We start from the raw sequence: 23886 nt of genomic DNA, 5'->3' as shown, positions 1-23886 counted from the left end.
CATGGATTTAGCTGTCTGCCTGGAGTTCAGTTTTATGTGCATGTTGGCACAAATAGTCCAATCAGAGCTGCTGATGGGGAGTAGAACCAGTCCTTCTGTACCATCAGTTCAGCTGGGGACCTGGGCAGATGGGACTATTTTGAAATCCTTTTGGGCACATGCACAGTAATCCCATGGGCCCTAGCTCCCAACAATTAAATAACTTTCCTAGGGTCCATTCGTTCAGGAGCACGGGTTGGGGACAGAGAGGGAGGTATTTTCTAATTTTTTGGAACAGGCAAGTATATATGTGTGGCCCTGTCAGGCGGTCTGTATGGGGCCCTATGACTTCTAATAGCAGCCTTGAGACCGGTGTGTGAAAACAGCTGTGTCAATATACAGTGCAATTTACAGAGGCAGACATGGACTTAAGGGGACTCCTCTGCACAGTAATGGCTTAGTTCCCTATATAATGCACATCTTTGCTACCCTGCTAGTAAACCTGTTCTTGGCAACATAACACATGTGCCCCGGACAATGAAACGCGTAGGGCGGAGTGAGAGGCTGATGTCATCACGCGTTCCCAGAAGTGCAGGCGCTGTTTATCTGACCAGTGAGGATTTGTATTAAGCAATTTGAATTTAATTTAATCAATACATGTACCCATTAGAGTTTTACGCTATCAGAGCATTTCTTTTTATATTCTTGCGAGATATGCTTTATGGAGCTGTGCCCAACTGGGAACCAGTCACAATCATCAACCAGCGGGGTTGCTCTATGGTGATCCAGGGCTGGGTGCCCCATTGAAAGCTCTGTTGACACCTCTATACATAGGGGGTCACGTTTAGCCGTTAAGCGTGTATTCTCCATATAAAGGTGGTGGCTTCACGATTGAACATTTACTCTTCTTGGTGATGGAGGCTAATCGCATGTTTAAGAACATATGGACACAAGAGAGGAGGACTTTTTTCTTTTTTCTTTTTTTGTCCCTGTAAACCATTTTTGTGTTTGGCTTATATACAGTACGTGTATGTATATATGTATGTGTGTAAAATATATGTATATATTATTATTATTATTATTATTATTATTATTATTATTATTATATATATTTTTTTTTTTTTTTTTAAATATATAAGCGCAACCCTTTTTGGTGCAATTTAAGTCTGATTCTGTATAATATCTCACAATGGAGTTGCTGCTTTAATTCAACTTGTTTATTATATGTTCAGTAAAACCTTGGTTTGCGAGTAACGTGGTATACGAGCATTTTGCAAGACGAGCACATTTTTTAATTTGTTTTTATTTTAACTTGATATACGAGCGCTGTCTTGCAATACGAGCACTATTCAGCAGGATCAAAAAAGTGCTCATCCGTGTAAAACCGCTGGTGTACACAGTAGAATAGAAAATAGAATTGCGGGGCGCCCATTGCCCAAAAGAAGCTCATCTACTTTTTTTTTGGGCAACAGGCGTCCCGTGATCCTGTTCACGTGATTTTATCACGATTGTCGCCCGACGAATTGCAGGAAAATCGCGCCGCGTTTGGGATTCTACTAAAATTGACAAGGTACGCACGGGCGTCCCGCGATTTGCCGCTATTGTGAATCACGGGCTGAATCGCGCTTATTCTGCCCACAATTTGGAACGCAGAGATGTGAACGGAGCCTAAATGTATTCATGTTCTAGCGCAGTTTTGATTAAACTTTATAAACCATGTCCAGTTTCCATCACCTCCAAGTTTATGAACATCCAAAAGGCATTGAGACTGATAGGTTAAAGAAGTACAGTAAAACCTTGGTTTGAGAGTAACTTGGTTTGAGAGCGGTTTGCAAGACCAGCAACATTTTTTAATACATTTTGACTTGCTATACAAGTAGCGTCATGTCACAACTAGTGAGTATAAAAGAGAAGAGAGGCACCTCTTAGAGCCCATTCACACAGGGGCAACACGACTTCCAGCGCGACTTTGGGAGGCAACTTGGACACGACTTGAGTATGAATCACAACACGACTTGGGGCAACTTACAACACAACTTGAAGTCGCCTCCAGGACAGGGAACTTTACAAGTGGCCAATCGGAGCTTATCAGCTGTGTGTGAGAAGGAGGGGGCTGGCTGTTTAGTGGAGGAAATTACTTTCTGTTTCTTTTCTGCTTCCTGTAAAGTTGCCTCAGTATAAACAGTGATCAGACTTGGAGGCAACTTCCATTGAAATCAATGGGTACAAGTTGCCTTCAAGTCGGATTGAAGTAGTACAGGAACCTTTTCTGAAGTCGGAGCGACTGCAGTAGTGTGCATTAAGACGGATCCATTCACTTACATTGATTTTTTCATGTAGCGCGACAAGGGGCGACTTGAAGTCAGATCCAAAGTTGCCCTTGTGCGAATGGGCTCTTAGTGTAGCAATATGGTTACATTTAATGAAGGTACAATGTTTAGCAACATATTGCTACATTTGGAGGCGCCTCTCTTCTTTTATACTCTACTCTGGAGCTCCTGCTGGATTTTGCTTCTAATCCCTTTGTGAAGGCTTCCATTTGTAGATGGACATCACATTGCTATAATCTTTTTCTATGGACTATAAACGGAAAGACCTATGAATAAATGGTTGTGGAACGAATCATCTGAGTTTCCATTATTTCTTATGGGGAAATTCGCTTTGATATACAAGTGCTTTGGATTACAAGCATGTTTACGGAACGAATTACGCTCGCAGTCCAAGGTTTTACTGTATGCAATTATTTTTAAGATTTGTTTCAAGCTTTCTGAACGCAGGGCAATCCTTCAAGTCGTAGACTCTCCTCATCTGACAGAACTTGTTCCTACCATAACCTCTTCTTGCTTCGATACCAAAGTGGTTTTTGTTCCTTTACAACCCAGCATATGACCATTTCTCCTAGAACATGGGCAGGTCTGAAAAGGGCCACAGAAAAGCAGGCTTCTAATTTATTTGGAGGCACCAAAACGACATCTTGTTCTCAGCACCTGCGCCTCTCCTCATTAGCTTCTCTTCCCCGGTGCTCGAAATGAGTCAGCTTTTGCCCGAGGCTCCACAGTGTATATGGAATTGCTGAGTCTGTGAATAGATGTGATGACATCTTGCTTTGTGCTCGTCACCCTAGTGTCACCTTTTTTAGCTGCTGACGGTGGGCTGGATAATCGTGGTAAAATAAAAAAAAAAAAAAAAAAAACCTGTCGGTCCAGTGTCCTGTTTAAACAACTGCAGCTTAGTTTTGTTTTACCACCTCTATTGCCTTGTCTCATTTTGTTTAGCGGTAGCCAGCTAGATTTCCCTGTGCATAAGGCCCAGCATGACTCTGTCACGTAACTCTGTGACCACGTAACTGTCCGTGGCACTGCTGTCCCAGGATGCCATCCCATCAGAGATGCTGAGAGTGTGATGCTCATTCGGAGTGACAGCTGAGCTCTGTCACCTGACAGGGATTCCATTGGCTGGGATCAGTCACCTGATGCTGGGAACAGATGGTCAGATGTCCTACGCTCACAACTAACCGTGTCCTATTTTTTTTTTTCCCTCGTCTTCTTTTTTTATATATATGGAAATATAGACCAATGTATAGGAGGGAAGCCAGAACAAATGTGTGCTTTCTAGATGTTTGCATTATTTCATCACTACACATTCAGAGGCAAAACCCACATTTTAGACATGCCATAAAAAAAAAAAAAAAAAAAAAACTAATATAACTTTGTGTGCGATTGGTGTGGTGTCTATATAATGCCTTATGATGATTTTTGTTCTGTTCTTCTTTTTATTGTATTTTTTTTTGCAAAAAAAACAAAGTTATGCCTTTTAAAAAAAAAAGTATTATACATGCACTATATTACTAAAAAAAGTATTGGGACGCCTGCCTTTACACACACATGAACTTTAATGGCACCCCAGTCTAATGGCCCATACACACGATCCGAATATCGTACGAAACGGTTGTCCGAGGAAGGATCGTACGATTTTCGGATCGTGTGTACACTACTTTTGACAGCCAATCACGACCGTTCGTTTGATCAGACATGCATGAAAATTTTCCTCGTACGATTCCAGATTGTGCGATTTTCGGTTAGTCAGTATAGTTGTCGTCCGAAAATTTAATACAAATACATTACAACACATGACATCACTTCCGATTTTTTTTTTTTTTTTTTTTTTTTTTTTCTGTCGTACGAGAATTTTCGTGACTTTATTTAGCTATTCAATTTCTACTTGCAACTAATAAGTGAAATCGGTTGTACGATCGGTCATATGATATTCGGATCGTATGTACGGGCCATTAGTCTGTAGGGTTAAATATTGAGTTGGCCCACCCTTTGCAGCTATAACAGCTTCAACTCTTCTGGGAAGGCTGTCCACAAGGTTTAGGAGTGTGTCTATGGGAACGTTTGACCATTCTTCCAGAAGCGCATTTGTGAGCCACTGATGTTGGATGAGAAGGCCTGGCTCGCAGTCTCTGCACTAATTCATCCCAAAGGTGTTCTATCGGGTTGAGGTCAGGACTCTGTGCAGGCCAGTCAAGTTCCTCCACCTGAAACTCCCTCATCCATGTCTTTATGGTCCTTGCTTTGTGCACTGATCTAAATCATTTGGTGGAGGGGGGATTATGTTTTTTTTTTTTTTTTCAGGGGTTGGGTTTGGCCCCTTTGTTCCAGTGAAGGGAACTCTTAAGGCGTCAGCATACCAAGACATTTTCGACAATTATCAGCTCCCAACTTTGTTGGAGCATGATCCAAATCATTTGATCCAAAATCATTTGGTCCAAATCATTTGGTGGAGGAGGGATTATGGTGTGGGGTTGTTTTTCAGGGGTTGGGTTTGGCCTCTTAGTTCCAGTGAAGGGAACTATTAAGGTGTCGTCATACCAAGACATTTTGGACAATTTCATGCTCCCAACTTTGTGGGAGCAGTTTGGGGACGGCCCCTTCCTGTTCCAAAATGACCGCGCACCAGTGCACAAAGCAAGGTCCATAAAGACATGGATGAGCAAGTTTGGGGTGGAGGAACTTGACTGGCCTGCACAGAGTCCTGACCTCAACCCGATGGAACACCTTTGGGATGAATTTGAGTGGAGATTGCAAGCCAGGCCTTCTCGTCCAACATCAGTGCCTAACCGCACAAATGCTCTTCTGGAAGAATGGTCAAACATTCCCATAGACACACTCCTAAACCTTGTGGACGGCCTTCCCAGAAGAGTTGAAGCTGTTATAACTGCAAAGGGTGGGCCAACTCAATATTGAACCCTACAGACTAAGACTGGGATGCCATTAAAGTTCATGTAAAGGCAGGCGTCCCAATACTTTTGGTAATATAGTGTGTGTTATGCTTTTTTCCCAGCTGCCCAAGACCAACAGTTTCTACTTGGAGTGAAATACCTAGTTATCTCTTGCTTTACGTTTCACTTTAGTTTCGTTCTGTTAACATTGACTATTTTTAATCCTTATGCTGCGATCATTAGTAAATGGATAGGAAAGTATATCATATTTACTTTAACCGCTTCTGGACCAGCTGCTGCGGTTATACTGTGGCAGGTTGGCTCCCCTGCTGAGCCGTGGTAGCTGCACGTCGGCTCTTTAAGACGCTTTAGCAGGCGTGCTCCGGGCACCCACGATCGCTCATGACAGAGCGAGAACCTGGATCTGTGTGTGTAAACGCACAAATCAAGGGTTGCCTCAGGGGAGAGGAGACAGATCGTGTGCTCCTACCAAGTAGGAACAACAATCGGTCTCCTCCCCTAGTTTCTATTTTTTAGCTCTAATCGCTGTATAAATGTCACTGGTCCCAAAAAAGTGTCCGATCTGTCCGCCGCAATGTCGCAGTCCCGATAAAAATCGCAGATCGCCGCCATTACTAATAAAAAAAAAAAAAAAATAATAAATATGCCATAAATCTATCCCCTATTTTGTAGACGCTATAACTTTTGCGCAAACCAATCAATATACACTTATTGCAATTTTTTTTTTTTTTTACCAAAAATATATAGAAGAATACGTATCGGCCTAAACTGAGGAAAACAATTTTTTTCATATATTTTTTGGGTGATATTTATTATCGTAAAAAGTAAAATTGCGGTTTTTTTTTTTTTTGTTTTTTTTTTTAAATTGTTGCTCTTTTTTTGTTTATAGCGCAAAAAATAAACACCGCAGAGGCGATCAAATACCAAAAGAAAGCTCTATTTGTGGGGAAAAAAATAGGACGTCAAATGTGTTTGGGTGCAACGTCGCAAGACCGCGCAATTGTCAGTTTAAGCGACGCAGTGCCGAACCACAAAAAGTGCTCTGGTCAGGAAGGGGGTAAAATCTTCCGGAGCTGAAGTGGTTAAAGTGTATCTAAACCCAAGAACAAAAATGAACGGTATTGCAGCCAGTACTTGGATGTGGCAGATGCTTTGGTTTTCTTTTCTTTTCTTTTCTTTTTTTAACTTTATTTATTTAATCCTGCCATTAACACCTCCATGTCTTAGGGGAATAAGTGTACTGAACAGTGTTGTCATTCCAGGAAAGGGAGCGTGTTGGGACTGCATAACTCCGCCCCTCTCTTCTCCATAATAGGGAGGTGTTTTGTAGTCCACTGGGATGGCTGGGAACAATGCTAACTGATAAGAGTCCAGAGGCAGAGATGACGGGAACGTATTATCTCACATGATTTCTGTTTGGAAAAACAGCCTTTTTTTTTTCTATGCACATTAAGCAAACACATCTAATAAAACTCAATCTCTGGTATATTTAACAGACTGAAAGGGAGCAAACAAGAGGAATTTACTGTTAAAGTTTTTTACATACTTTACTTCTGCTGCCTGACCCCCTGACCGGTACCATGTCTGCATACAGGGACTGATAATTCAGTGGATGTGCCCGCTCTGTCCAGTCCTTGGCAGTCCTCTTACCCTGACGTTGCACCTTATCTGGATCCTGGGAGGACCCCCTCTGCTGGGCAAGCCAATAGGAAGTGTTCATGTCATGCAGGCAGTAACATGGACACCCAAAAAAGGACCCTGCCTGATGTAAATGGAAGAAGAGAGAAGACACAGGCTTTTAGGAAAGAAAAAAAAATGAATTTAGTTTTTTTTTTTTTCATGGCAGCAAACTGTTAGAGGGGTTGGAAGCGAGGAGTAAGGAGGGGAGTTCTTGTTTTTCCCAGAGGTGGGCTGTTGGCTTGCTGATGGTTAGAGTGCAGTCGCTGTGCGACCGTTCAGGGTGTGTCGGTCTGCTGCTCTCTCATTGGACAGATAGACCGCCGCTCTCATATCACAGTATAAGGATACTCTAGCAGAGTCTACACAGCGGGAACCACGGACTCCATGTCCGCCAGCACCTGCCGATCCTTCTGTACAGAGGCAGAATGGCGGTCTGTCTATGTAAACAAGGCAGATCGCCGTTCTGTCAGTAGGGAAGGCATGGATCTTGTGTTCCTGCAAAGCAGAGACGTGGATCCATGCCTTCCCCTAGTAAAAGCACCTCATACACAGAATAGTAAGACCCCTTTCACACTGAGGCGGTTTTCAGGCGCTTTAGCGCTGGAAGTGCCTGAAAACCGCCTCACATTCTTTCCAGTGTGTCTTTTCACGCTGGGGCGGTGCGATTTACGGGACGTTCCGAAAAGTCCTGCAAGCAGCATCTTTGGGGCAGGTTGGGAGCGGTGTATACACCACTCCCAAAATGCCCTGCCCATTGGAATGAATGGGTAGTGTTTCTGAAGCGCCTGAAAAGCGATTCTGGAGCGCCGCAACACAGGAGTTTTTAACCCCTTCTTTGGGGTTGAAAGCAGCCCGCTAGCGGCCAAAAAGCACCGCTTAAACAGTGGTAAAGCACCACTAAAACAAGCGTCCCTTTATAGCACCGCCCCAGTGTGAAAGGGGTCTAAAACACTGGCTAGGCACAAAATCAACCCTTTGATCGCCCCTGATTTTAACCCCTTCCCAGCCAGTGTCATTAGTACAGTGACCGCGCATATTTTTAGCACTGATCACTGTATTGGTGTCACTGGTCCCCAAAAAGTGTCAAGTGTCTGTGTTCAAATGTCTACCGCAATATTGCACGCTGCAAGTCGCTAGTCACCGCCATAACTAGTAACAAATAAATAAAAATTTCCTATAGTTTGTAGATGCTATAACTTTTGCGCAAACCAATCAATATACGCTTGTTTTTTTTTCCCCAAAAACATGTAGCAGAATACATATTGACTTAAACTGATGAAGAAATTCGATTTTTTTTTTTTTTTTTTTTCTTTTTCTTTTTTCTATTTTTTTTATTGGATGTGTTTTATAGCATAAAAGTAAAACTTTTTTTTTTTTTTCTTTAAATTGTTGCTCTTTCTTTTTTTTTTTTTTTTGTTTATAGCATAAAAAAAACCCCGCAGAGGTGATCGAATACCACCAAAAGATCTCTATTTGTGGGAAAAAATTACATAAATATTTGGGTACGGTATCGCACGACCGTGCAATTTTCTATAATTTTTTTTATTGGATATGTTCTATAGCAGAAAGTAAAAATTATTGTATTTTTTCTTCCAAATTTGTCAGTCTTTTTTATTTGTGTTTATAGCGCAACCCCCCCGCCAAAGAGGTTATCAAATACCACCAAAAGAAATCTCTATTTGTGGGAAAAATTACATAAATATTTGGGTACAGTTTCACACGACCGCACAATTGTCAAAGTAACACAGTGCCGTATTGCAAAAATGGCCTGGTCGGGAAGGGGGGGGGGGGGTAAGTCTTCTGGATGTCAAGTGGTTAAAATGTTGCAGGAACCTTTTTCCTGTGTGAAACGCGGAGAAGCAGAAAGTAAAAAAATGCTTGCTTTTTTTTTTTTTTTTAAATTGTCTGACTTTTTTGTTTTATAGCGCAAAAAATAAAAACCGCAGACGACCGCGCAATTGTCCGTTCAAGTAACGCAGTGCCGTATCACAAAAAATGGCCTGGTCATGAAGGGGGGTAAATCTTCCAGAGGTCAAGTGGCTAGACATCCTCCAAATGATTGCACTGCTTGTTTTTGAATCCTTTCATAATGTAAATATAGAGAAATAATAGTAGCCGTGTTTGTATTCTGTTTAGTATATGGGTGTAGGCATCAGTAATCGCAATGATGTGCTTTGCGCATACATTCCAGTATATCTGCGATGAAAGGTGGTCCTTCTCATCTTATGCCCCGTACACACGGTCGGATTTTCCGATGGAAAATGTCCGATCGGAGCATGTTGTCGGAAATTCCGACCGTGTGTGGGCTCCATCGGACATTTTCCATCGGATTTTCCGACACACAAAGTTGGAGAGCAGGAGATAAAATTTTCCGACAACAAAATCCGTTGTCGGAAATTCCGATCGTGTGTACACAAATCCGACGGACAAAGTGCCACGCATGCTCAGAATAAATAAAGAGATGAAAGCTATTGGCCACTGCCCTGTTTATAGTCCCGACGTACATGTTTTACGTCACCGCGTTTAAAACGATCGGATTTTCCGACAACTTTGTGTGACCGTGTGTATGCAAGACAAGTTTGAGCCAACATCCGTCGGAAAAAATACTAGGATTTTGTTGTCGGAATGTCCGAACAAAGTCCGACCGTGTGTACGGGGCACTAGAATATAGGGAAGTACAGCGCCTTGAAAAAAGTATTTATACCCCTTGAAATTTTCCACATTTTGTCATGTTACAACCAAAAACATAAATGTATTTTTTTATTGGTCTTTTACATTTTCCTTCCACTTCACGATTATGTGCCACTATGTGTTTGTCGATCACAGTGATTCTCAAACTCTGTGCCGTGGGAGTTTTGAAAAATTTAAAAAATTTCTAGCGTTTTGAAACCTTGAAAATATAGAAAAACGAAATGGTAAATCAATGTTGCAAAAGTTTAAAAAAAAAGTAACTTGTATAAAAACCTAATCTTTGTCAATCCGTCATTCATTGGTTCCTTTCGTGACACGAGAATTGTGCGAGATCTCGGGAGAACTTGATCGCTCTAATTATATTATAGCAATAGAGAGACCGTTCCATTTGTATTTATTTGTTGTGAAGGCACATCCTTCACATTACATTTAAAATTAAATATAGTAACTTGGTTTGAGAGTGCTTTGCAAGACGAGCAAATTTTTTAAATAAATTTTGACTTGATATACAAAAAGCGTCATGTTACAAAAGTATAAAAGAGAAGAGAGGCGCCTCTTAGTGTAGCAATATGGTTACATTTATTGAAGGTACAACATTTAGCAACATATTGCTACACTTAGAGGCGCCTCTCTTCTCTTTTATACTCTGGAGCTCCTGCTGGATTTTGCTTCTAATCCTCTTGTGGAGGCTTCCATTTGTGGATGGACATTTTATGGTTATACAACCCATCACATTGCTATAATCTTTTTATTTGGACTATAAACTTAAGGACCTATAAATAAATGGTTGTGGAACGAATCATTTGAGTTTCCATTATTTCTTATGGGGAAATTTGCTTCGATATACAAGAGCTTTGGATTGCAAGCAGTGGCGGCCCATCCGTTAGGGGTGTGCGGGCGCTGCCCCCTCCAGGCCACCCCCTATATGTAATGGATAGATTCATGCGTTCGGCCTCTTTCAGGGCATCAGGCGCGTGAAATACAGCAGCCAGGGTTTTTTTGTTTTTTTTAAGCATCTGATTAGAGCCAGAGGTTCTAATAGGCTTCAAAATAGGGTGGGTTCAGGTCGCAGAGAATGCGACCGGAGCCCACCCAGGTGTGTTACAACAGCAAATGAATATGCGCTGTTGAAACACTGATCCTCAATCTGGCCAATCGGAAGCGGGTGTGAGATCTGTTTACCGATTGGCCAAAAAGAAAAGACTCCCGATTGGCCGCCGAGGAGGAGGGAGAAAATAGAAGCTGCTGCCGCCATCGCCGTGATGACCCATGGAGAGCAGGAGAATGGGAGGCCGCCAAGCAGGGGAAGCCGCCGGTGGTGGGGTAAGTGCTACTGACTGACTGAGGGGGGGCATACTGTTTGCTGCGCCCCCCACAAAAAATTCCACCGGTCGCCACAGATTATAAGCATGTTTCTGGAATGCCTTATGCTCGCAATCCAAGGTTTTACTGTATATGTAAAAATAGATAAGTTCACCACAAAAATTGTTAATTCTTTTCCGGTGTGCCTTGAAAAACTTTTAGATCTTTTTGGTGCGCCGCAAGACAAAAAAAAAAATGTTTGAGAGATACTGGTCTATCACATAAAATCCCAATAAAATACATTTACATTTTTTTTTTGGTTGTAACATGACAAAAATGTGGACATTTTCAAGGGGTATGAATACTTTTTCAAACCACTGTAGGTTAGAAGTGTTCCAATCACAGGTAAGTCGTACTTACACATTCTTCACATATTTTTTTCTTTTAGGTCTCTGCAGGTTTCAGGCTACGTTTTGCACGTGGCAGTGTAATAAAACGTGTGAGGATAAGAAGAGTGTTAACTACAGGGAGCGGGATGTTATTTTTAAGATCACTAGCTGAACATGTGTCTCCATCCTAGTAATTACTGCGCAGGCAACCCGGTCCAGAGAGGGGGGGGGGGGGGCGCCCTGTTCCACAAGGGAGGCGGTGACTGGCGGAGGCTTCGCTTTACCGCACAGTTGCGCTTGTATGCTGAATATTTTGGTGTTACAGGGTCCCTCTGTAAGTTCTGATTCTTGTCCAATACTTTGCAGATTCCCCCTCCCACTCAGAGGCAGAGTGTCTGGTAGGAATGCCAATTCTGGCTTTGCTTCCCACATCTCTCTCAATTCTGCACATGCTCAGCTCACATTGTCAGCAGAGGAGAGCTGTGCTCTACAGATCTGGTGGGGGAGAGAGAGAGAGAGAGAGAGAGAGAAGAGTGTGAGAGGACAAGAGGGGACATATACATTGCCCAGCAAGGCCTGACAGTCGCCTTATTTTTTTTGTTTTTATTTTTTTTATTTTTATCCAATATGCCCTGGAACATAGACAGCTGGGACTGGGCAGGCTGCGATGTGCCCATTGCCCGAGCATCTCTGCACTAATGAAAGGGTTCAGGCTTGTCTGGTAAGCAGAGACGCCAGTCATTCTTCACACCTTTCTAGCACCTTATCTCCCCCCCCCCCCCCCAATCCCTGACGTAGAGCTCCTGTCTGATTTGGAAGTTGGCTTCTGGTTATTCGTTTTCTGCAGCACTTACTGTGAGTCGGTTGCCAGACTGCAGCTGTCAGGAGCTCATTCATGGAATGAAGAGACGCACTATGGGCAGCTCCTGGGATGAACGCAGGATGCCTTTCAGGTTTCTCATCCTCTTGTCTGCCTCCATCCCCTCTTAGCGTAGCCCCCCCCATGTACTTCACAAGGGAGGTGATGAGTCCCCCAGGTTGTCCTGGCAAGGTTCTCATCACTACCTTACCCCGTAGTCCTTTTCCTTTTGTTGGTAGCCTTTAGCAGACGTAGGCAACTTCTCTCTTCTGCTGTTGTGAAACTACAAGGTAATGCTGGGACCTGTAGTTCCACAACAGCTGAAGGGGTGCCAAGTTGCTGAGTAGAAATGTTTGCCTTCCCCCCGTTGGTCACACTAGTGCTAATCTGAAGCTGCAATGTCTTGTGAGGCGTGTAAACCTTTTCTTCTAGTAGTCTGGTGTGACGTTTTATGTTTTCATGTTGTGTGCCGTATTATTTCCTCTTGTGCTGCAACTTTCACCTGCCAGCCCATGACCACCTACCTTGGAGCAGCAGCTGATAAGAATTTCGGGGGTTCTCTTCAGTGCCGGTTCACGCAGGGGCGACCTGTTAGGCGACTCAGAAGTCGCGCTCAATGCGATGCAATGGAACCGTTCTAATAGGAGCGACTCAAGTCTTAGAAAAAGGTTCCTGTACTACTTTGGGGGGGGGGCGACTCTGGAGCGGCTAGTATTGACTTCTATACAGTAGTCGTTTTGCAAGTCGCGCTGAAGTCGCACTGTACAGGGGGGGGGGGGGTGGCGGCTTCAGAGTCGGGCGACTTTGAAAGCCGCTCCTCTGTGAGCCGGCACTTGGGGGGGAATGGGGTTTATTCACCAAAGCTGGAGAGTGCAAAATCAGGCTCACTTCTGCATAGAAAAACCAATACGCTTCTAACCTCAGCTTGTTCAATTAAGCTTTGGCAATAAAACCTGGAAGCTGATTGGTTTCTATGCAGAAGTGAGCCTGATTTTTGCACTCTCCAGCTTTAGTAAATAAACCCCAATGCGGTGGTGTTGTGTTTTGTGTTTTTGTGTTTTGTTTTGTTTTAAGCATGAAAGATTCAAAATATACACGTTATAAAGCGCTGCGCCAACACTATATAAATCCTGTATTATAATAATAATACAATACAGACTGGAAAAAAATAATAAAAGTTTCTAAAACCAAAATAGATGAATTCATAACTGCTGATTTAGTGGTATCCCCTCTATACAGAGCCTCTTCTCCCCTGCAGTCACTGCGAGGAGCACTGCAACAATGCAATGCCGTGGGCAGCATACTATTGATTGCAGGAAAGCCCGTACCTGAACAACAAAGTGTGCCCCGGTCTGAAATGAGAAGAATTGTTCTAAATAAAGCACATTCTGCATGATGGAGGAACTGGCCCCATTGCTGCTTCATTCCCTATAGGAGGACCGTTTTTAGTAAATTCAATGTTTTTGTGTGAGTTAGATTGTGATGTGTACTTGCATGTAGTATTAAGCTATATGGATATGTTGCTGTGCGGTTTTTCCTGTGTAAAATGTGGGTGATCTGTCTATAGCTATAAGGAAGCATTACCAAGTCCCATATTAGGACACCAACAAATTATTATTAGTGTAGCTCTTCATAGGCTGTTTTTTTTTTTTTTTTTTTTATTGCTGGTAGTGTGTAGTTTTAGATCATCTCCCTTGGATTGCAGGTAGGTTCACCTTTTTATTCATGGCTTCAAGTGACCTGCTACTCCTGATCAGAATCCAGCTTACTAGTACTATACCAGTGGCAGAAAACTCTATGCTGGACCAGGAGACAGGGGCTCCTGATCAGTGTCAGTCACTCAGAGGCGATGTTCTCCTCTAGACCAGTGGTCATCAACCCTGTCCTCAGGGCCCACTAACAGGCCAGGTTTGCAAGATAACTGAAATACATCACAGGCGATATCATTTGCTGCTCAGTAATTGCAGTATTCTAGTCTGCATCTCCCCAAGGTAATACTTAAAACCTGGCCTGTTAGTGGGCCCTGAGGACAGGGTTGATGACCACTGCTCTAGAAGACTACCTTGAGTTCTCCTACAGAGGACAGCGCCTTGTTCTAGTTGGGCTGATCTTCAAAGTGTATTTAACAGGTATAGGGCAAGGGTAGGCAACCTGGGGGCCCTCCAGCCGTCGTGGAACTACATTTCCCATGAAGCATTGCAAGGCTAGCCGTTAAAATTACTCCCAGGGGCATGATGGGACTTGTAGTTCTGCAACAGCTGGAGGGCCCCCACGTTGCCTACCCTTGCCCTATACCTGTTAAAATACACTTAGAAGATCAGCCCAACTAGAACAAGGTGCTATCCTCTGTAGGAGAACTCAAGATGGTCTTGTAGAGGAGAACATCGCCTCTGAGTGACCAACACTGATCAGGAGTAGCAGTGGTACTGGTATAGGGGGGATCATCAGCCATGCTGCGTGCCCTGTTCTACCCGCGTGGCAAGAAATGAGAGAGCGTGGAGGCTGGAGGATGCCATCTGTAGTCAGAGCCTGTAATCCTCTTAACATTTATCCTGCTTCCTTTTCACCCTCCCTCAGACCTCTCCAGGATTAATATAGTCACTCACCCCTACCCCTCCTCCACCCACTTTTCTGGAACTTATAGGTTAACTCTGCCCTGCATTACCTATAATACACGACTCCACTGCAGTATCACCCAGGACTTTATTACCCGTCAGGGTTAAAGGTGTCTAATATAGACAGTTCAGTCCCGGATCGCCTTATGCAAATGTAATGTCCATTCAGGATAGCACTTGGCTTAACCCAGTAACTTGCTCCAGCAAATGAGTTTAGAGATTAAAGCATTAATTTGTTTTACACATGTTGTCTGCTATATCCTTTGGGCAATTAACATGTTAGTGTTTAACTAGAGATCAGGTTTGGCCTTATTTTCCCAGCAGAGTGGTCAGCTGCACCTGACTTCCAGGGACAGTCCCGAGGACGGGTGTCCACGGTAAATGAAGAAATGATAGTTTTGCCATGATGGGGCTGTATAGTACATAGCAGTCAGATGGGGCTGTATAGTACATAGCAGTCAGATGTGGCTGTATAGTACATAGCAGTCAGATGGGGCTGTATAGTACATAGCAGTCAGATGGGGCTGTATAGTACATAGCAGTCAGATGGGGCTGTATAGTACATAGCAGTCAGATGGGGCTGTATAGTACATAGCAGTCATCCATGAAGGTACAGCATATCAGCTGCAAAATGTCCTTGGGGTTTAAAACGCTAAGAGCCCAACTTCCCTAATGAAAATAGTGAAAATATCGGTTCATTTTCTTCTGAATTCAAGTTCAGACACATTTTTCGTTATTAGGATGTATCCAAATTTCCCAATTACAATAGTAACGAATTTAAACAAATCTGAAAAAACGAATCAAAATTTCAGACGAAATTCGAATAGTTTTTGAATTGAATTGGAATAGTTTTTGAATTGAATTGGAATAGTTTTTGAATTGAATTGGAATAGTTTTTGAATTGAATTGGAATAGTTTTTGAATTGAATTGGAATAGTTTTTGAATTGAATTGGAATAGTTTTTGAATTGAATTGGAATAGTTTTTGAATTGAATTGGAATAGTTTTTGAATTGAATTGGAATAGTTTTTGAATTGAATTGGAATAGTTTTTGAATTGAATTGGAATAGTTTTTGAATTGAATTGGAATAGTTTTTGAATTGAATTGGAATAGTTTTTGAGTTGAATTTGACTAGAATAGAAAATAATAGAATAGAAAAAAACAATAGAATATATTCATCTTCTGAAATTCAAATTTCGAATAGAATAGAAAATAAAATGATAGAATTGAACAGAATAGGGTAAACAATAAAAGAATAGAACAGAAAGATTATAACAATATAACTGTTTTTCGAAATTTCAAATTTCATATAGAATAGAAAAAAATACAATAGAAAATAAAATAGAGTAGAATATAAACATCTTCTGAAATTCAAATTTCAAATAATGAAAAATAAATAATAAATTTGAATGGAAAATAAAATGATAGAATTGAAAAGAATAGAATAGAGTAAACAAAAAAGAATAGAACAGAAAGATTATAACAATATAACTGTTTTTCGAAATTTGAATTTCAAATAGAATAGAAAATAAAAAAAAAATAGAATAGACAATAGAAAAGAATAGAACAGAATATAACTGGTTTCAGAAATTCAAATTTCAAATAGAATAGAAAATAAAATAAGAGAAAGACAATAGAAAAGAATAGACTAGAAAGAATATAGCAATGTAACCGGTTCCCGAAATTCGAATTTCCAATAGAATAGAATAGAAAAGAACAGAATAAACAATAAAAAAGAACAGTATAGAAAGAATATTACTGTTTTTCAAAATTCGAGTTTCGAATAGAATAGAAAATAAAATGACAGAATAGAAAAAAAAAGAACAGAATATAACCCGAATTTCAAATAGAATAGAAAAGATTAGAAAATAACAATATAACCCGTTTCCGAAATTCGAATAGAATAGAAAATAAAATAGAATACAATAGAATAAACAAGTGGAAAAAAATGGAATAGAATATAACAATATAATGCCCTGTACACACGGTCGGATTTTCCGACGGAAAATGTGTGATAGGACCTTGTTGTCGGAAATTCCGACCGTGTGTAGGCTCCATCACACATTTTCCATAGGAATTTCCGACACACAAAGTTTGAGAGCAGGCTATAAAATTTTCCGACAACAAAATCCGTTGTCGGAAATTCCGACCGTGTGTACACAAATCCAACGCACAAAGTGCCACACATGCTCAGAATAAATTAAGAGACGAAAGCTATTGGCTACTGCCCCGTTTATAGACCCGATGTATGTATTTTACGTCACCGCGTTCAGAACGATCGGATTTTCCGACAACTTTGACCGTATGTATGCAAGACAAGTTTGAGCCAACATCCGTTGGAAAAAATCCATGGATTTTGTTGTCGGAATGTCCGATCAATGTCCGATCGTGTGTACGGGGCATCACAGTTTTCTGTACATTTCGAAAAGAATAAATTTGAATAGAAAATAAAAGAATAGGATAGAAAAACACAATATAATAGAATGGAATAGAAACAATATAACTGTTTTCTGAAAATTCATAAGTTTGAATAAAATTTGATTTTGGATGGAATTTGATTTGAATCCGAAAAATTTTAATTGATTCGAATAAACAAAATGAATTTGGAACTAATTTAACTAAACAAATTTATGTGAATACCAAAACAAAACGTTCTGCACTTGTCTACTCTGTTTTGCAGTACAGTTTATTTTCAAAGATATATATTCATTTTTTGGGGTTTTAGTGCATTGGGAAGCCCAAAGAAGTGAATGGCAAGTTACCCAGTCGTATGTTAGATGTGTTATGATGTGTTGGCAAACAGGTATTATGGAGTCTTGGTCAATAGCCGATAACCTCCACACATACACGTAGATCAAATTGCTAATTCTCAGTAAGTCTGATCATTATCCTGCTAATTTTGGGTATTTATTTGTCATGATGAGTCTTGTATAGTTATGAGCACCCGGGCTTCTAATAAAGCTGAACTCCGATATAACAGGATGCCATTATGTGTTCTAGCCCAGCTCCGGACACAAATTCTATTTTTCGATTTGATGAGACTTCGGGGGGGGGGGCCTTGGTTCACATCTATGCAGGTTGTAGTTGATGCTTTTATTTATTTTTTTTCGGCACGTTTTGCGGTTTTGAACGGGCTTTTGTGATGAATTTTGCGTTTTTTTTTTTTTCCTAATAGGAAAGTATGACCGTTCAATTCATGTCATGCGACTTTGATGCGACTTTACGCTCTCTGGCACCCAAGTGGCATCAATCACACTACATGAAGGGAATGGTCATACTCTCCTATTAGCAAAAATAAAAGCAAAACACATCAAAAACATGTCAACTCCTAAAAAAAAAAAAAAAAAAAAAAAAAGCAACATCTGCGTTTTTGCTGCTGATCTCTTGAAGTCTATTACATAAAACAAGTGCGATATTTGACACGGTTTTTGATAAACGAACACATCAATATCTGGTTGGATGGATGGAGTCGCAATTCTGAGGGCCAGTTCACACCATATGCAGTCCAGTGTGGTGTTTTTTTTTTTTTTTTTTTCTGCATCAAAAATGCATGGAAGGTAGATTAGATGGTTTTCAATGTCATAGTTCAAACCAGGGCATTCCCGTTCCAGAAAAAATAATAAGTAGAACATGCTGCATTTTTCCTGCACTGGACTGTACTGGAACGCTGTAAAATGCATCAAAAACGCACCGGAACACATATGTTCTTAATTAAGGTTAGGAAAAAAGAGGGGGGAAAATGCACTGGACCGCACCAAAAACACACTGGACTGCATCAAATACGAAAAAAAGTAGAACATGCTGCATTTTTCCTGCACTGGACATTATTGAAATGCTGTAAAAATGCACCTAAACGCAGCAAAAATGCACTGGAACACGTGTCCTTATTTAAAGGTTAAGAAAAAAGAGAGGGAAAAAATGCGCCAAAAACGCATAAAAAAAAGCACATGCAGAAAAGCATCTGAAATCTGAGGGCCTGTTCACACCATAGAAACACAGTCCGTATGCATTCCAGTATGTGCATTTTTGGTGCATTTTTGATGCAGTCCAGTGCACTTTTCTCCCTCTTAACCTATAAACAAGGACACGTGTGTTCCAGATGCTTTTCTCCATGCACGTTTTGATGCATTTTTTGATGCGTTCCAGTGCTTTTTTTCCTCCTCCATAGAAACGCAGTTCAGATACGTTCCAGGTGCTTTTCTGCATGTGCGTTTTTGGTGCATTTTTCATGCAGTCCAGTGCATTTTTCCCCCTTTTTTTTTTTTTTTCTTAACCCTTAAATGAGGACATGTGTGTTCCGGTGCGTTTTTACAGTGTTCCAGTATTGTCCAGTGCAGGAAAAATGCAGCATGTTCTACTTTTTTTTTTTTTTTTTTTTTTTTTCCTGGAACTGGACCGCACTGGTGTGAGCTACGACATTGAAAACCATGTAACCTACTTTCCATGCGTTTTTGATGCAGAAAAAAAAAACTCACTGGACTGCATGTGGCGCGAACTGGGTGGATTTGATTTAAATCATAATTTTTAACCACTTCAACCCTAGAAGATTTTACCCCCTTCCTGACCAGAGCACTTTTTGCAATTCGGCACTGCGTCGCTTTAACTGACAATTGCGCGGTCGTGCAACGTTTTACCCAAACAAAATTGACGTCCTTTTTTTCTCACAAGTAGAGCTTTCTTTTGGTGGTATTTGATCACTTCTGCGGTTTATATTTTTTGCACTATAAACAAAAAAAAGAGCGACAATTTTGAAAAAAAAACAGAATATTTTGTACTTTTTGGTATAATAAATATCCCCATTTTTTATTTAACCACTTAACAACCGGCCCATAGCCAAATGACGGCTACAGGGCGGTTGTTTAACTCTGGGAGGACGTCCAGGGACGTCCTCCCAGAATTCTGCTCTCGCGCGCCCCCTAGGGCGCGCACTCGAGAGCATCCGTGATCGCCGGGTCCACAGGACCCGGCGCATCACAGATCCCGGTAAATGGCCTCCGTCCTCTCCTCCCCCTCTCCTCCCCTCCTGTGTACCGATCGGTACACAGTGACCGAAGAGGCGGATGGATGGATGGTTGCAGCGTTGTGGGCTGCATCTGTAGTGCCCACAGCGCTGCACAGAGACATCCAGCCATCCATGCTCAGCCATCCCTACTACTCTGCATGCCCTGCAATGCTGTGCAATACTCTGCAATTCCCTCTGCAATACCCTGCAATACTCTGCCATACCCTGGAATACCCTGCAATACCCTGCAATACTCTGCCATACCCTGCAATACTCTGCCATACCCTGCAATACTCTGCCATACCCTGCAATACTCTGCCATACCCCGCAATACTCTGCCATACCCTGCAAATACCCCGCAATACTCTGCCATACCCTGCAATACCCTGAAATACCCTGAAATATCCCGCAATACCCAGCCATACTCTGCAATACTCAGTGATACCCAGCCATACTCTGCCATACCCAGCCATGCTCTGCAATACCCCACAAAAATCTGCAATACTCTGCCATAACCCGCAATACTCTGCCATACCCAGCCATACTCTGCCATAACCCGCAATACTCTGCCATACCCAGCCATACTCTGCCATACCCAGCCATACTCTGCCATACCCAGCCATACTCTGCCATACCCAGCCATACTCTGCCATACCCAGCCATACTCTGCCATACCCAGCCATACTCTGCCATACCCAGCCATACTCTGCAATACCCAGCCATACTCTGCAATACCCAGCCATACTCTGCAATACCCAGCCATACTCTGCAATACCCAGCCATACTCTGCAATACCCAGCCATACTCTGCAATACCCAGCCATACTCTGCAATACCCAGCCATACTCTGCAATACCCAGCCATACTCTGCAATACCCGGTGATACCCAGCCATACTCGGTGATACCCAGCCATACTCGGTGATACCCAGCCATACTCGGTGATACCCAGCCATACTCGGTGATACCCAGCCATACTCGGTGATACCCAGCCATACTCGGTGATACCCAGCCATACTCTGCCATACCCAGTCATACTCGGCGATACTCTGCAATACCCAGCCATGCTCAGCCGTACCCAGCCTCTGTATGTGGCCAGGCTGTGGAAGTCTCACACATGTGGTATCGTCGTACTCAGGAGGAGCAGGAGAATCTATTTTTGGTATGTACATGTTATGTGTTAGAAATATTGTATAAATGGACAACTTTGTGTTAAAAAAAAAAAAAAGCGTTTTAACCACTTCCCGCCTTCCGTCATACGACGTCCTTGACTTTGTGCGGGGATATCTGAATGATGGGTGCAGCTACAGGCATCATTCAGATATCATCTTTTTCAGCCGGCGATTCCCTACACCATAAGAATGATCATAGCGGCTGTTACACTGCTTGATCGTTCTTACTCCCGCCGCCCTCCGGTGCTTCTACCGACTCACCGCTATGATCGAAGCCAGGATCTTTTTTTTTTTTTTTTTTTTTATTTCAGGAACAGCCTAGAGGTGAGATGTGGGGTCTTATTGACCCCATATCTCACTGTAAAGAGGACCTGTCATGCCATATTCCTATTACAAGGGATGTTTACATTCCTTGTAATAGGAATAAAAGTGATCAAAAAATTTTTTTTTTTGGAAAAAAGTGTCAAACTAAAATAAATAAAGTAAAATGAACAATAAAAAAAAATAAAAATTTTTTAAAGCGCCCCTGTCCGTGTGCTCGCATGCAGAAGCAAACGCATACGTAAGTCCCGCCCACATATGAAAACGGTGTTCAAACCACACATGTGAGGTATCGCTGCGATCGGTAGAGCGAGAGCAATAATTTTGGCCCTAGACCTCCTCTGTAACTCAAAATTTGTAACCAGTAAAAAATTTTAAAGCGTCGCCTATGGGGATTTTTAAGTGGTGAAGTTTGGCGCCATTCCACAAGCGTGTGCAATTTTGAAAGGCGACATGTTAGGTATCTATTAACTCGGCGTAACTTCATCTTTCATATTATGCAAAACATTGGGCTAACCTTACTGTTTTGTTTTTTTTTAAAGCAAAAAACAGTTTTTTTTCCAAAAAAAACGCGTTCCAAAAATTGCTGCGCAAATATCGTGCGAGATAAAAAGTTGCAATGACCGCTATTGTATTCTCTAGGGTCTTTGCTAAAAAAACATATATAATGTTTTGGGGTTCTATGTAATTTTCTAGCAAATAAATGATGATTTTTACATGTAGGAGAGAAATGTCAGAATTGGCCTGGGTGCTCCAGAACGCCTGAAGGTGCTCCCCTGCATGTTGGGCCTCTGTATGTGGCCACGCTGTGTAAAAGTCTCACACATGTGGTATCGCCATACTCGGGAGTAATAGCAGAATGTGTTTTGGGGTGTAATTTGTGGTATGCATATGCTGTGTGTGAGAAATAACCTTCTAATATGACAATTTTGTGAAAAAAAAAAAAAAGAAAAAAAAAAAACTTGTTTTTGCAAAGAATTGTGGGAAAAAATGACAACTTCAAAAAACTCATCATGCATCTTTCTAAATACCTTGAAATGTCTTCTTTCCAAAAAGGGGTCATTTGGGGGGTATTTGTACTTTTCTGGCATGTTAGGGTCTCAAGAAATGAGATAGGCCGTCAGTACTTCAGGTGTGATCAATTTTCAGATATTGGTACCATAGCTTGTGGACGCTATAACTTTCACAAAGACCAAATAATATACACTAATTTGGGTTATTTTTACCAAAGATATGTAGCGGTATAAATTTTGGCCAAAATATATGAAGAAAAATTACTAATTTTTAAAATTTTATAACAGAAACGAAGAAAAATTTATTTTTTTACAGATTTTTCGGTCTTTTTTCTTTTATAGCGCAAAAAATAAAGAACCCAGCAGTGATTAAATACCACCAAAAGAAAGCTCTATTTGTGTGAAAAAAAGGACAAAAAATTCATATAGATACAGTGTTGCATGACTGAGTAATTGTCATTCAAAATGTGAGAGCACCAAAAGCTGAAAATTGGTCTGGTTATTAAGGGGGTTTAAGTGCCCAGTGGTCAAGTGGTTAAAAAAAGCAAATTTTTTTCCTCAGTTTAGGCCGATATATATTCTTCTACATATTTTTGGTAAAAAAAAAAAAAAAACGCAATAAGTGTATATTGATTGGTTTGTGCAAAAGTTATAGCATCTACAAAATAGGGGATAGATTTATGGCATTTTTATTATTAATTTTTTTTTTTTTTTTTTTTTTACTAGTAATGGTGGCGATCTGCGAATATTTTTTTTTTTTTATCATGACTGCGACATTATGGCGGACACATTTGACACTTTTGATACATTTTTGGGACCATTGTCATTTATACAGCGATCAGTGCGATTAAAAATGCATTGATTACTGTAAAAATTTCACTGGCAGTGAAGGGGTTGACTGTGTTCCCTGGGGGGTGATTCTAACTGAAGGGGGAGGGGACTGACTACGGGAAGTGACGGATCGTGGTTCCTAGCTAATAGGAACACACGATCTGTCACTCCTGTCAGAACAGAACAGGGAAGTGTGTGTTTACACACACTCGTCCCTGTTCTGTGTCTCCTGCTCACGATCGCTTGTGTCCGGCGGTCATCGCGCCCGTCGGCCGCGAGCATCGGCACCCCTGCTGTGCAGCGGGCGCCTACTATCCGGACCCCGCGAGCCAACGTATAGCTACCACGGCTCGCGCAGGGGAGCCAACCTGCCGCAGTATAATTGCGGCGGCTGGTCCAGAAGCGGTTAAAGAGGAACTGTCATCTCTGTCCTTCAGCGGCTCCTCCTCTGACCCGCTGTTGACTCACCGACAGCCCCATTCACTTTAATGGGACAGCTGGTGATGCGGCAGTGACACAACAAGGTGAGGGACGTGGCGGAAGCAGGTGAGTGGATGTCCGCTAACAGGCGCTGCTATGATGGATCTGACATGACAGGTGCTCTTTAAATGTTTGCAAACAAAATGAAGGTTTCCCATTTAGAATAATAAGCTGTCAGGTTAGTAAAACAGCGATATCAGAACTGATTTTGGGTTGATCACACATATATCTATAGATATAGATAGATAGAGATATATATATTTATATTCAAACATGTTATACTTACCTGGTCTATGTAGGGGTTTTGCAC

General features: G+C 41.6%; 1 protein-coding gene across 3 annotated transcripts in view; it reads left to right on the top strand.

Moving 5' to 3' along the window:
- The window catches only part of GRAMD1B (GRAM domain containing 1B), a 392941-nt gene that overhangs the window by 161171 nt on the left and 207884 nt on the right, over nucleotides 1-23886 (top strand). Inside the window, exon 1 of one of the 3 annotated variants that reach the window (XM_073603514.1) lies at nucleotides 11729-12007. The exons of the other annotated variants lie outside the window; for them this stretch is intronic. Coding sequence (XP_073459615.1) covers nucleotides 11985-12007 — 23 coding nt within the window. The 5' untranslated portion in view covers nucleotides 11729-11984. Of the gene's footprint in view, nucleotides 1-11728; nucleotides 12008-23886 lie in introns of those variants that run through there. 3 annotated transcript variants of the gene reach the window in all.

The sequence above is a fragment of the Aquarana catesbeiana genome, linkage group LG10, assembly GCF_042186555.1.
Source record: "Aquarana catesbeiana isolate 2022-GZ linkage group LG10, ASM4218655v1, whole genome shotgun sequence".
NCBI lineage: Eukaryota > Metazoa > Chordata > Amphibia > Anura > Ranidae > Aquarana > Aquarana catesbeiana.
The sequence above is the reverse complement of the archived record's forward strand: the minus strand, read 5'-3'. Positions and strand labels throughout refer to the sequence as shown.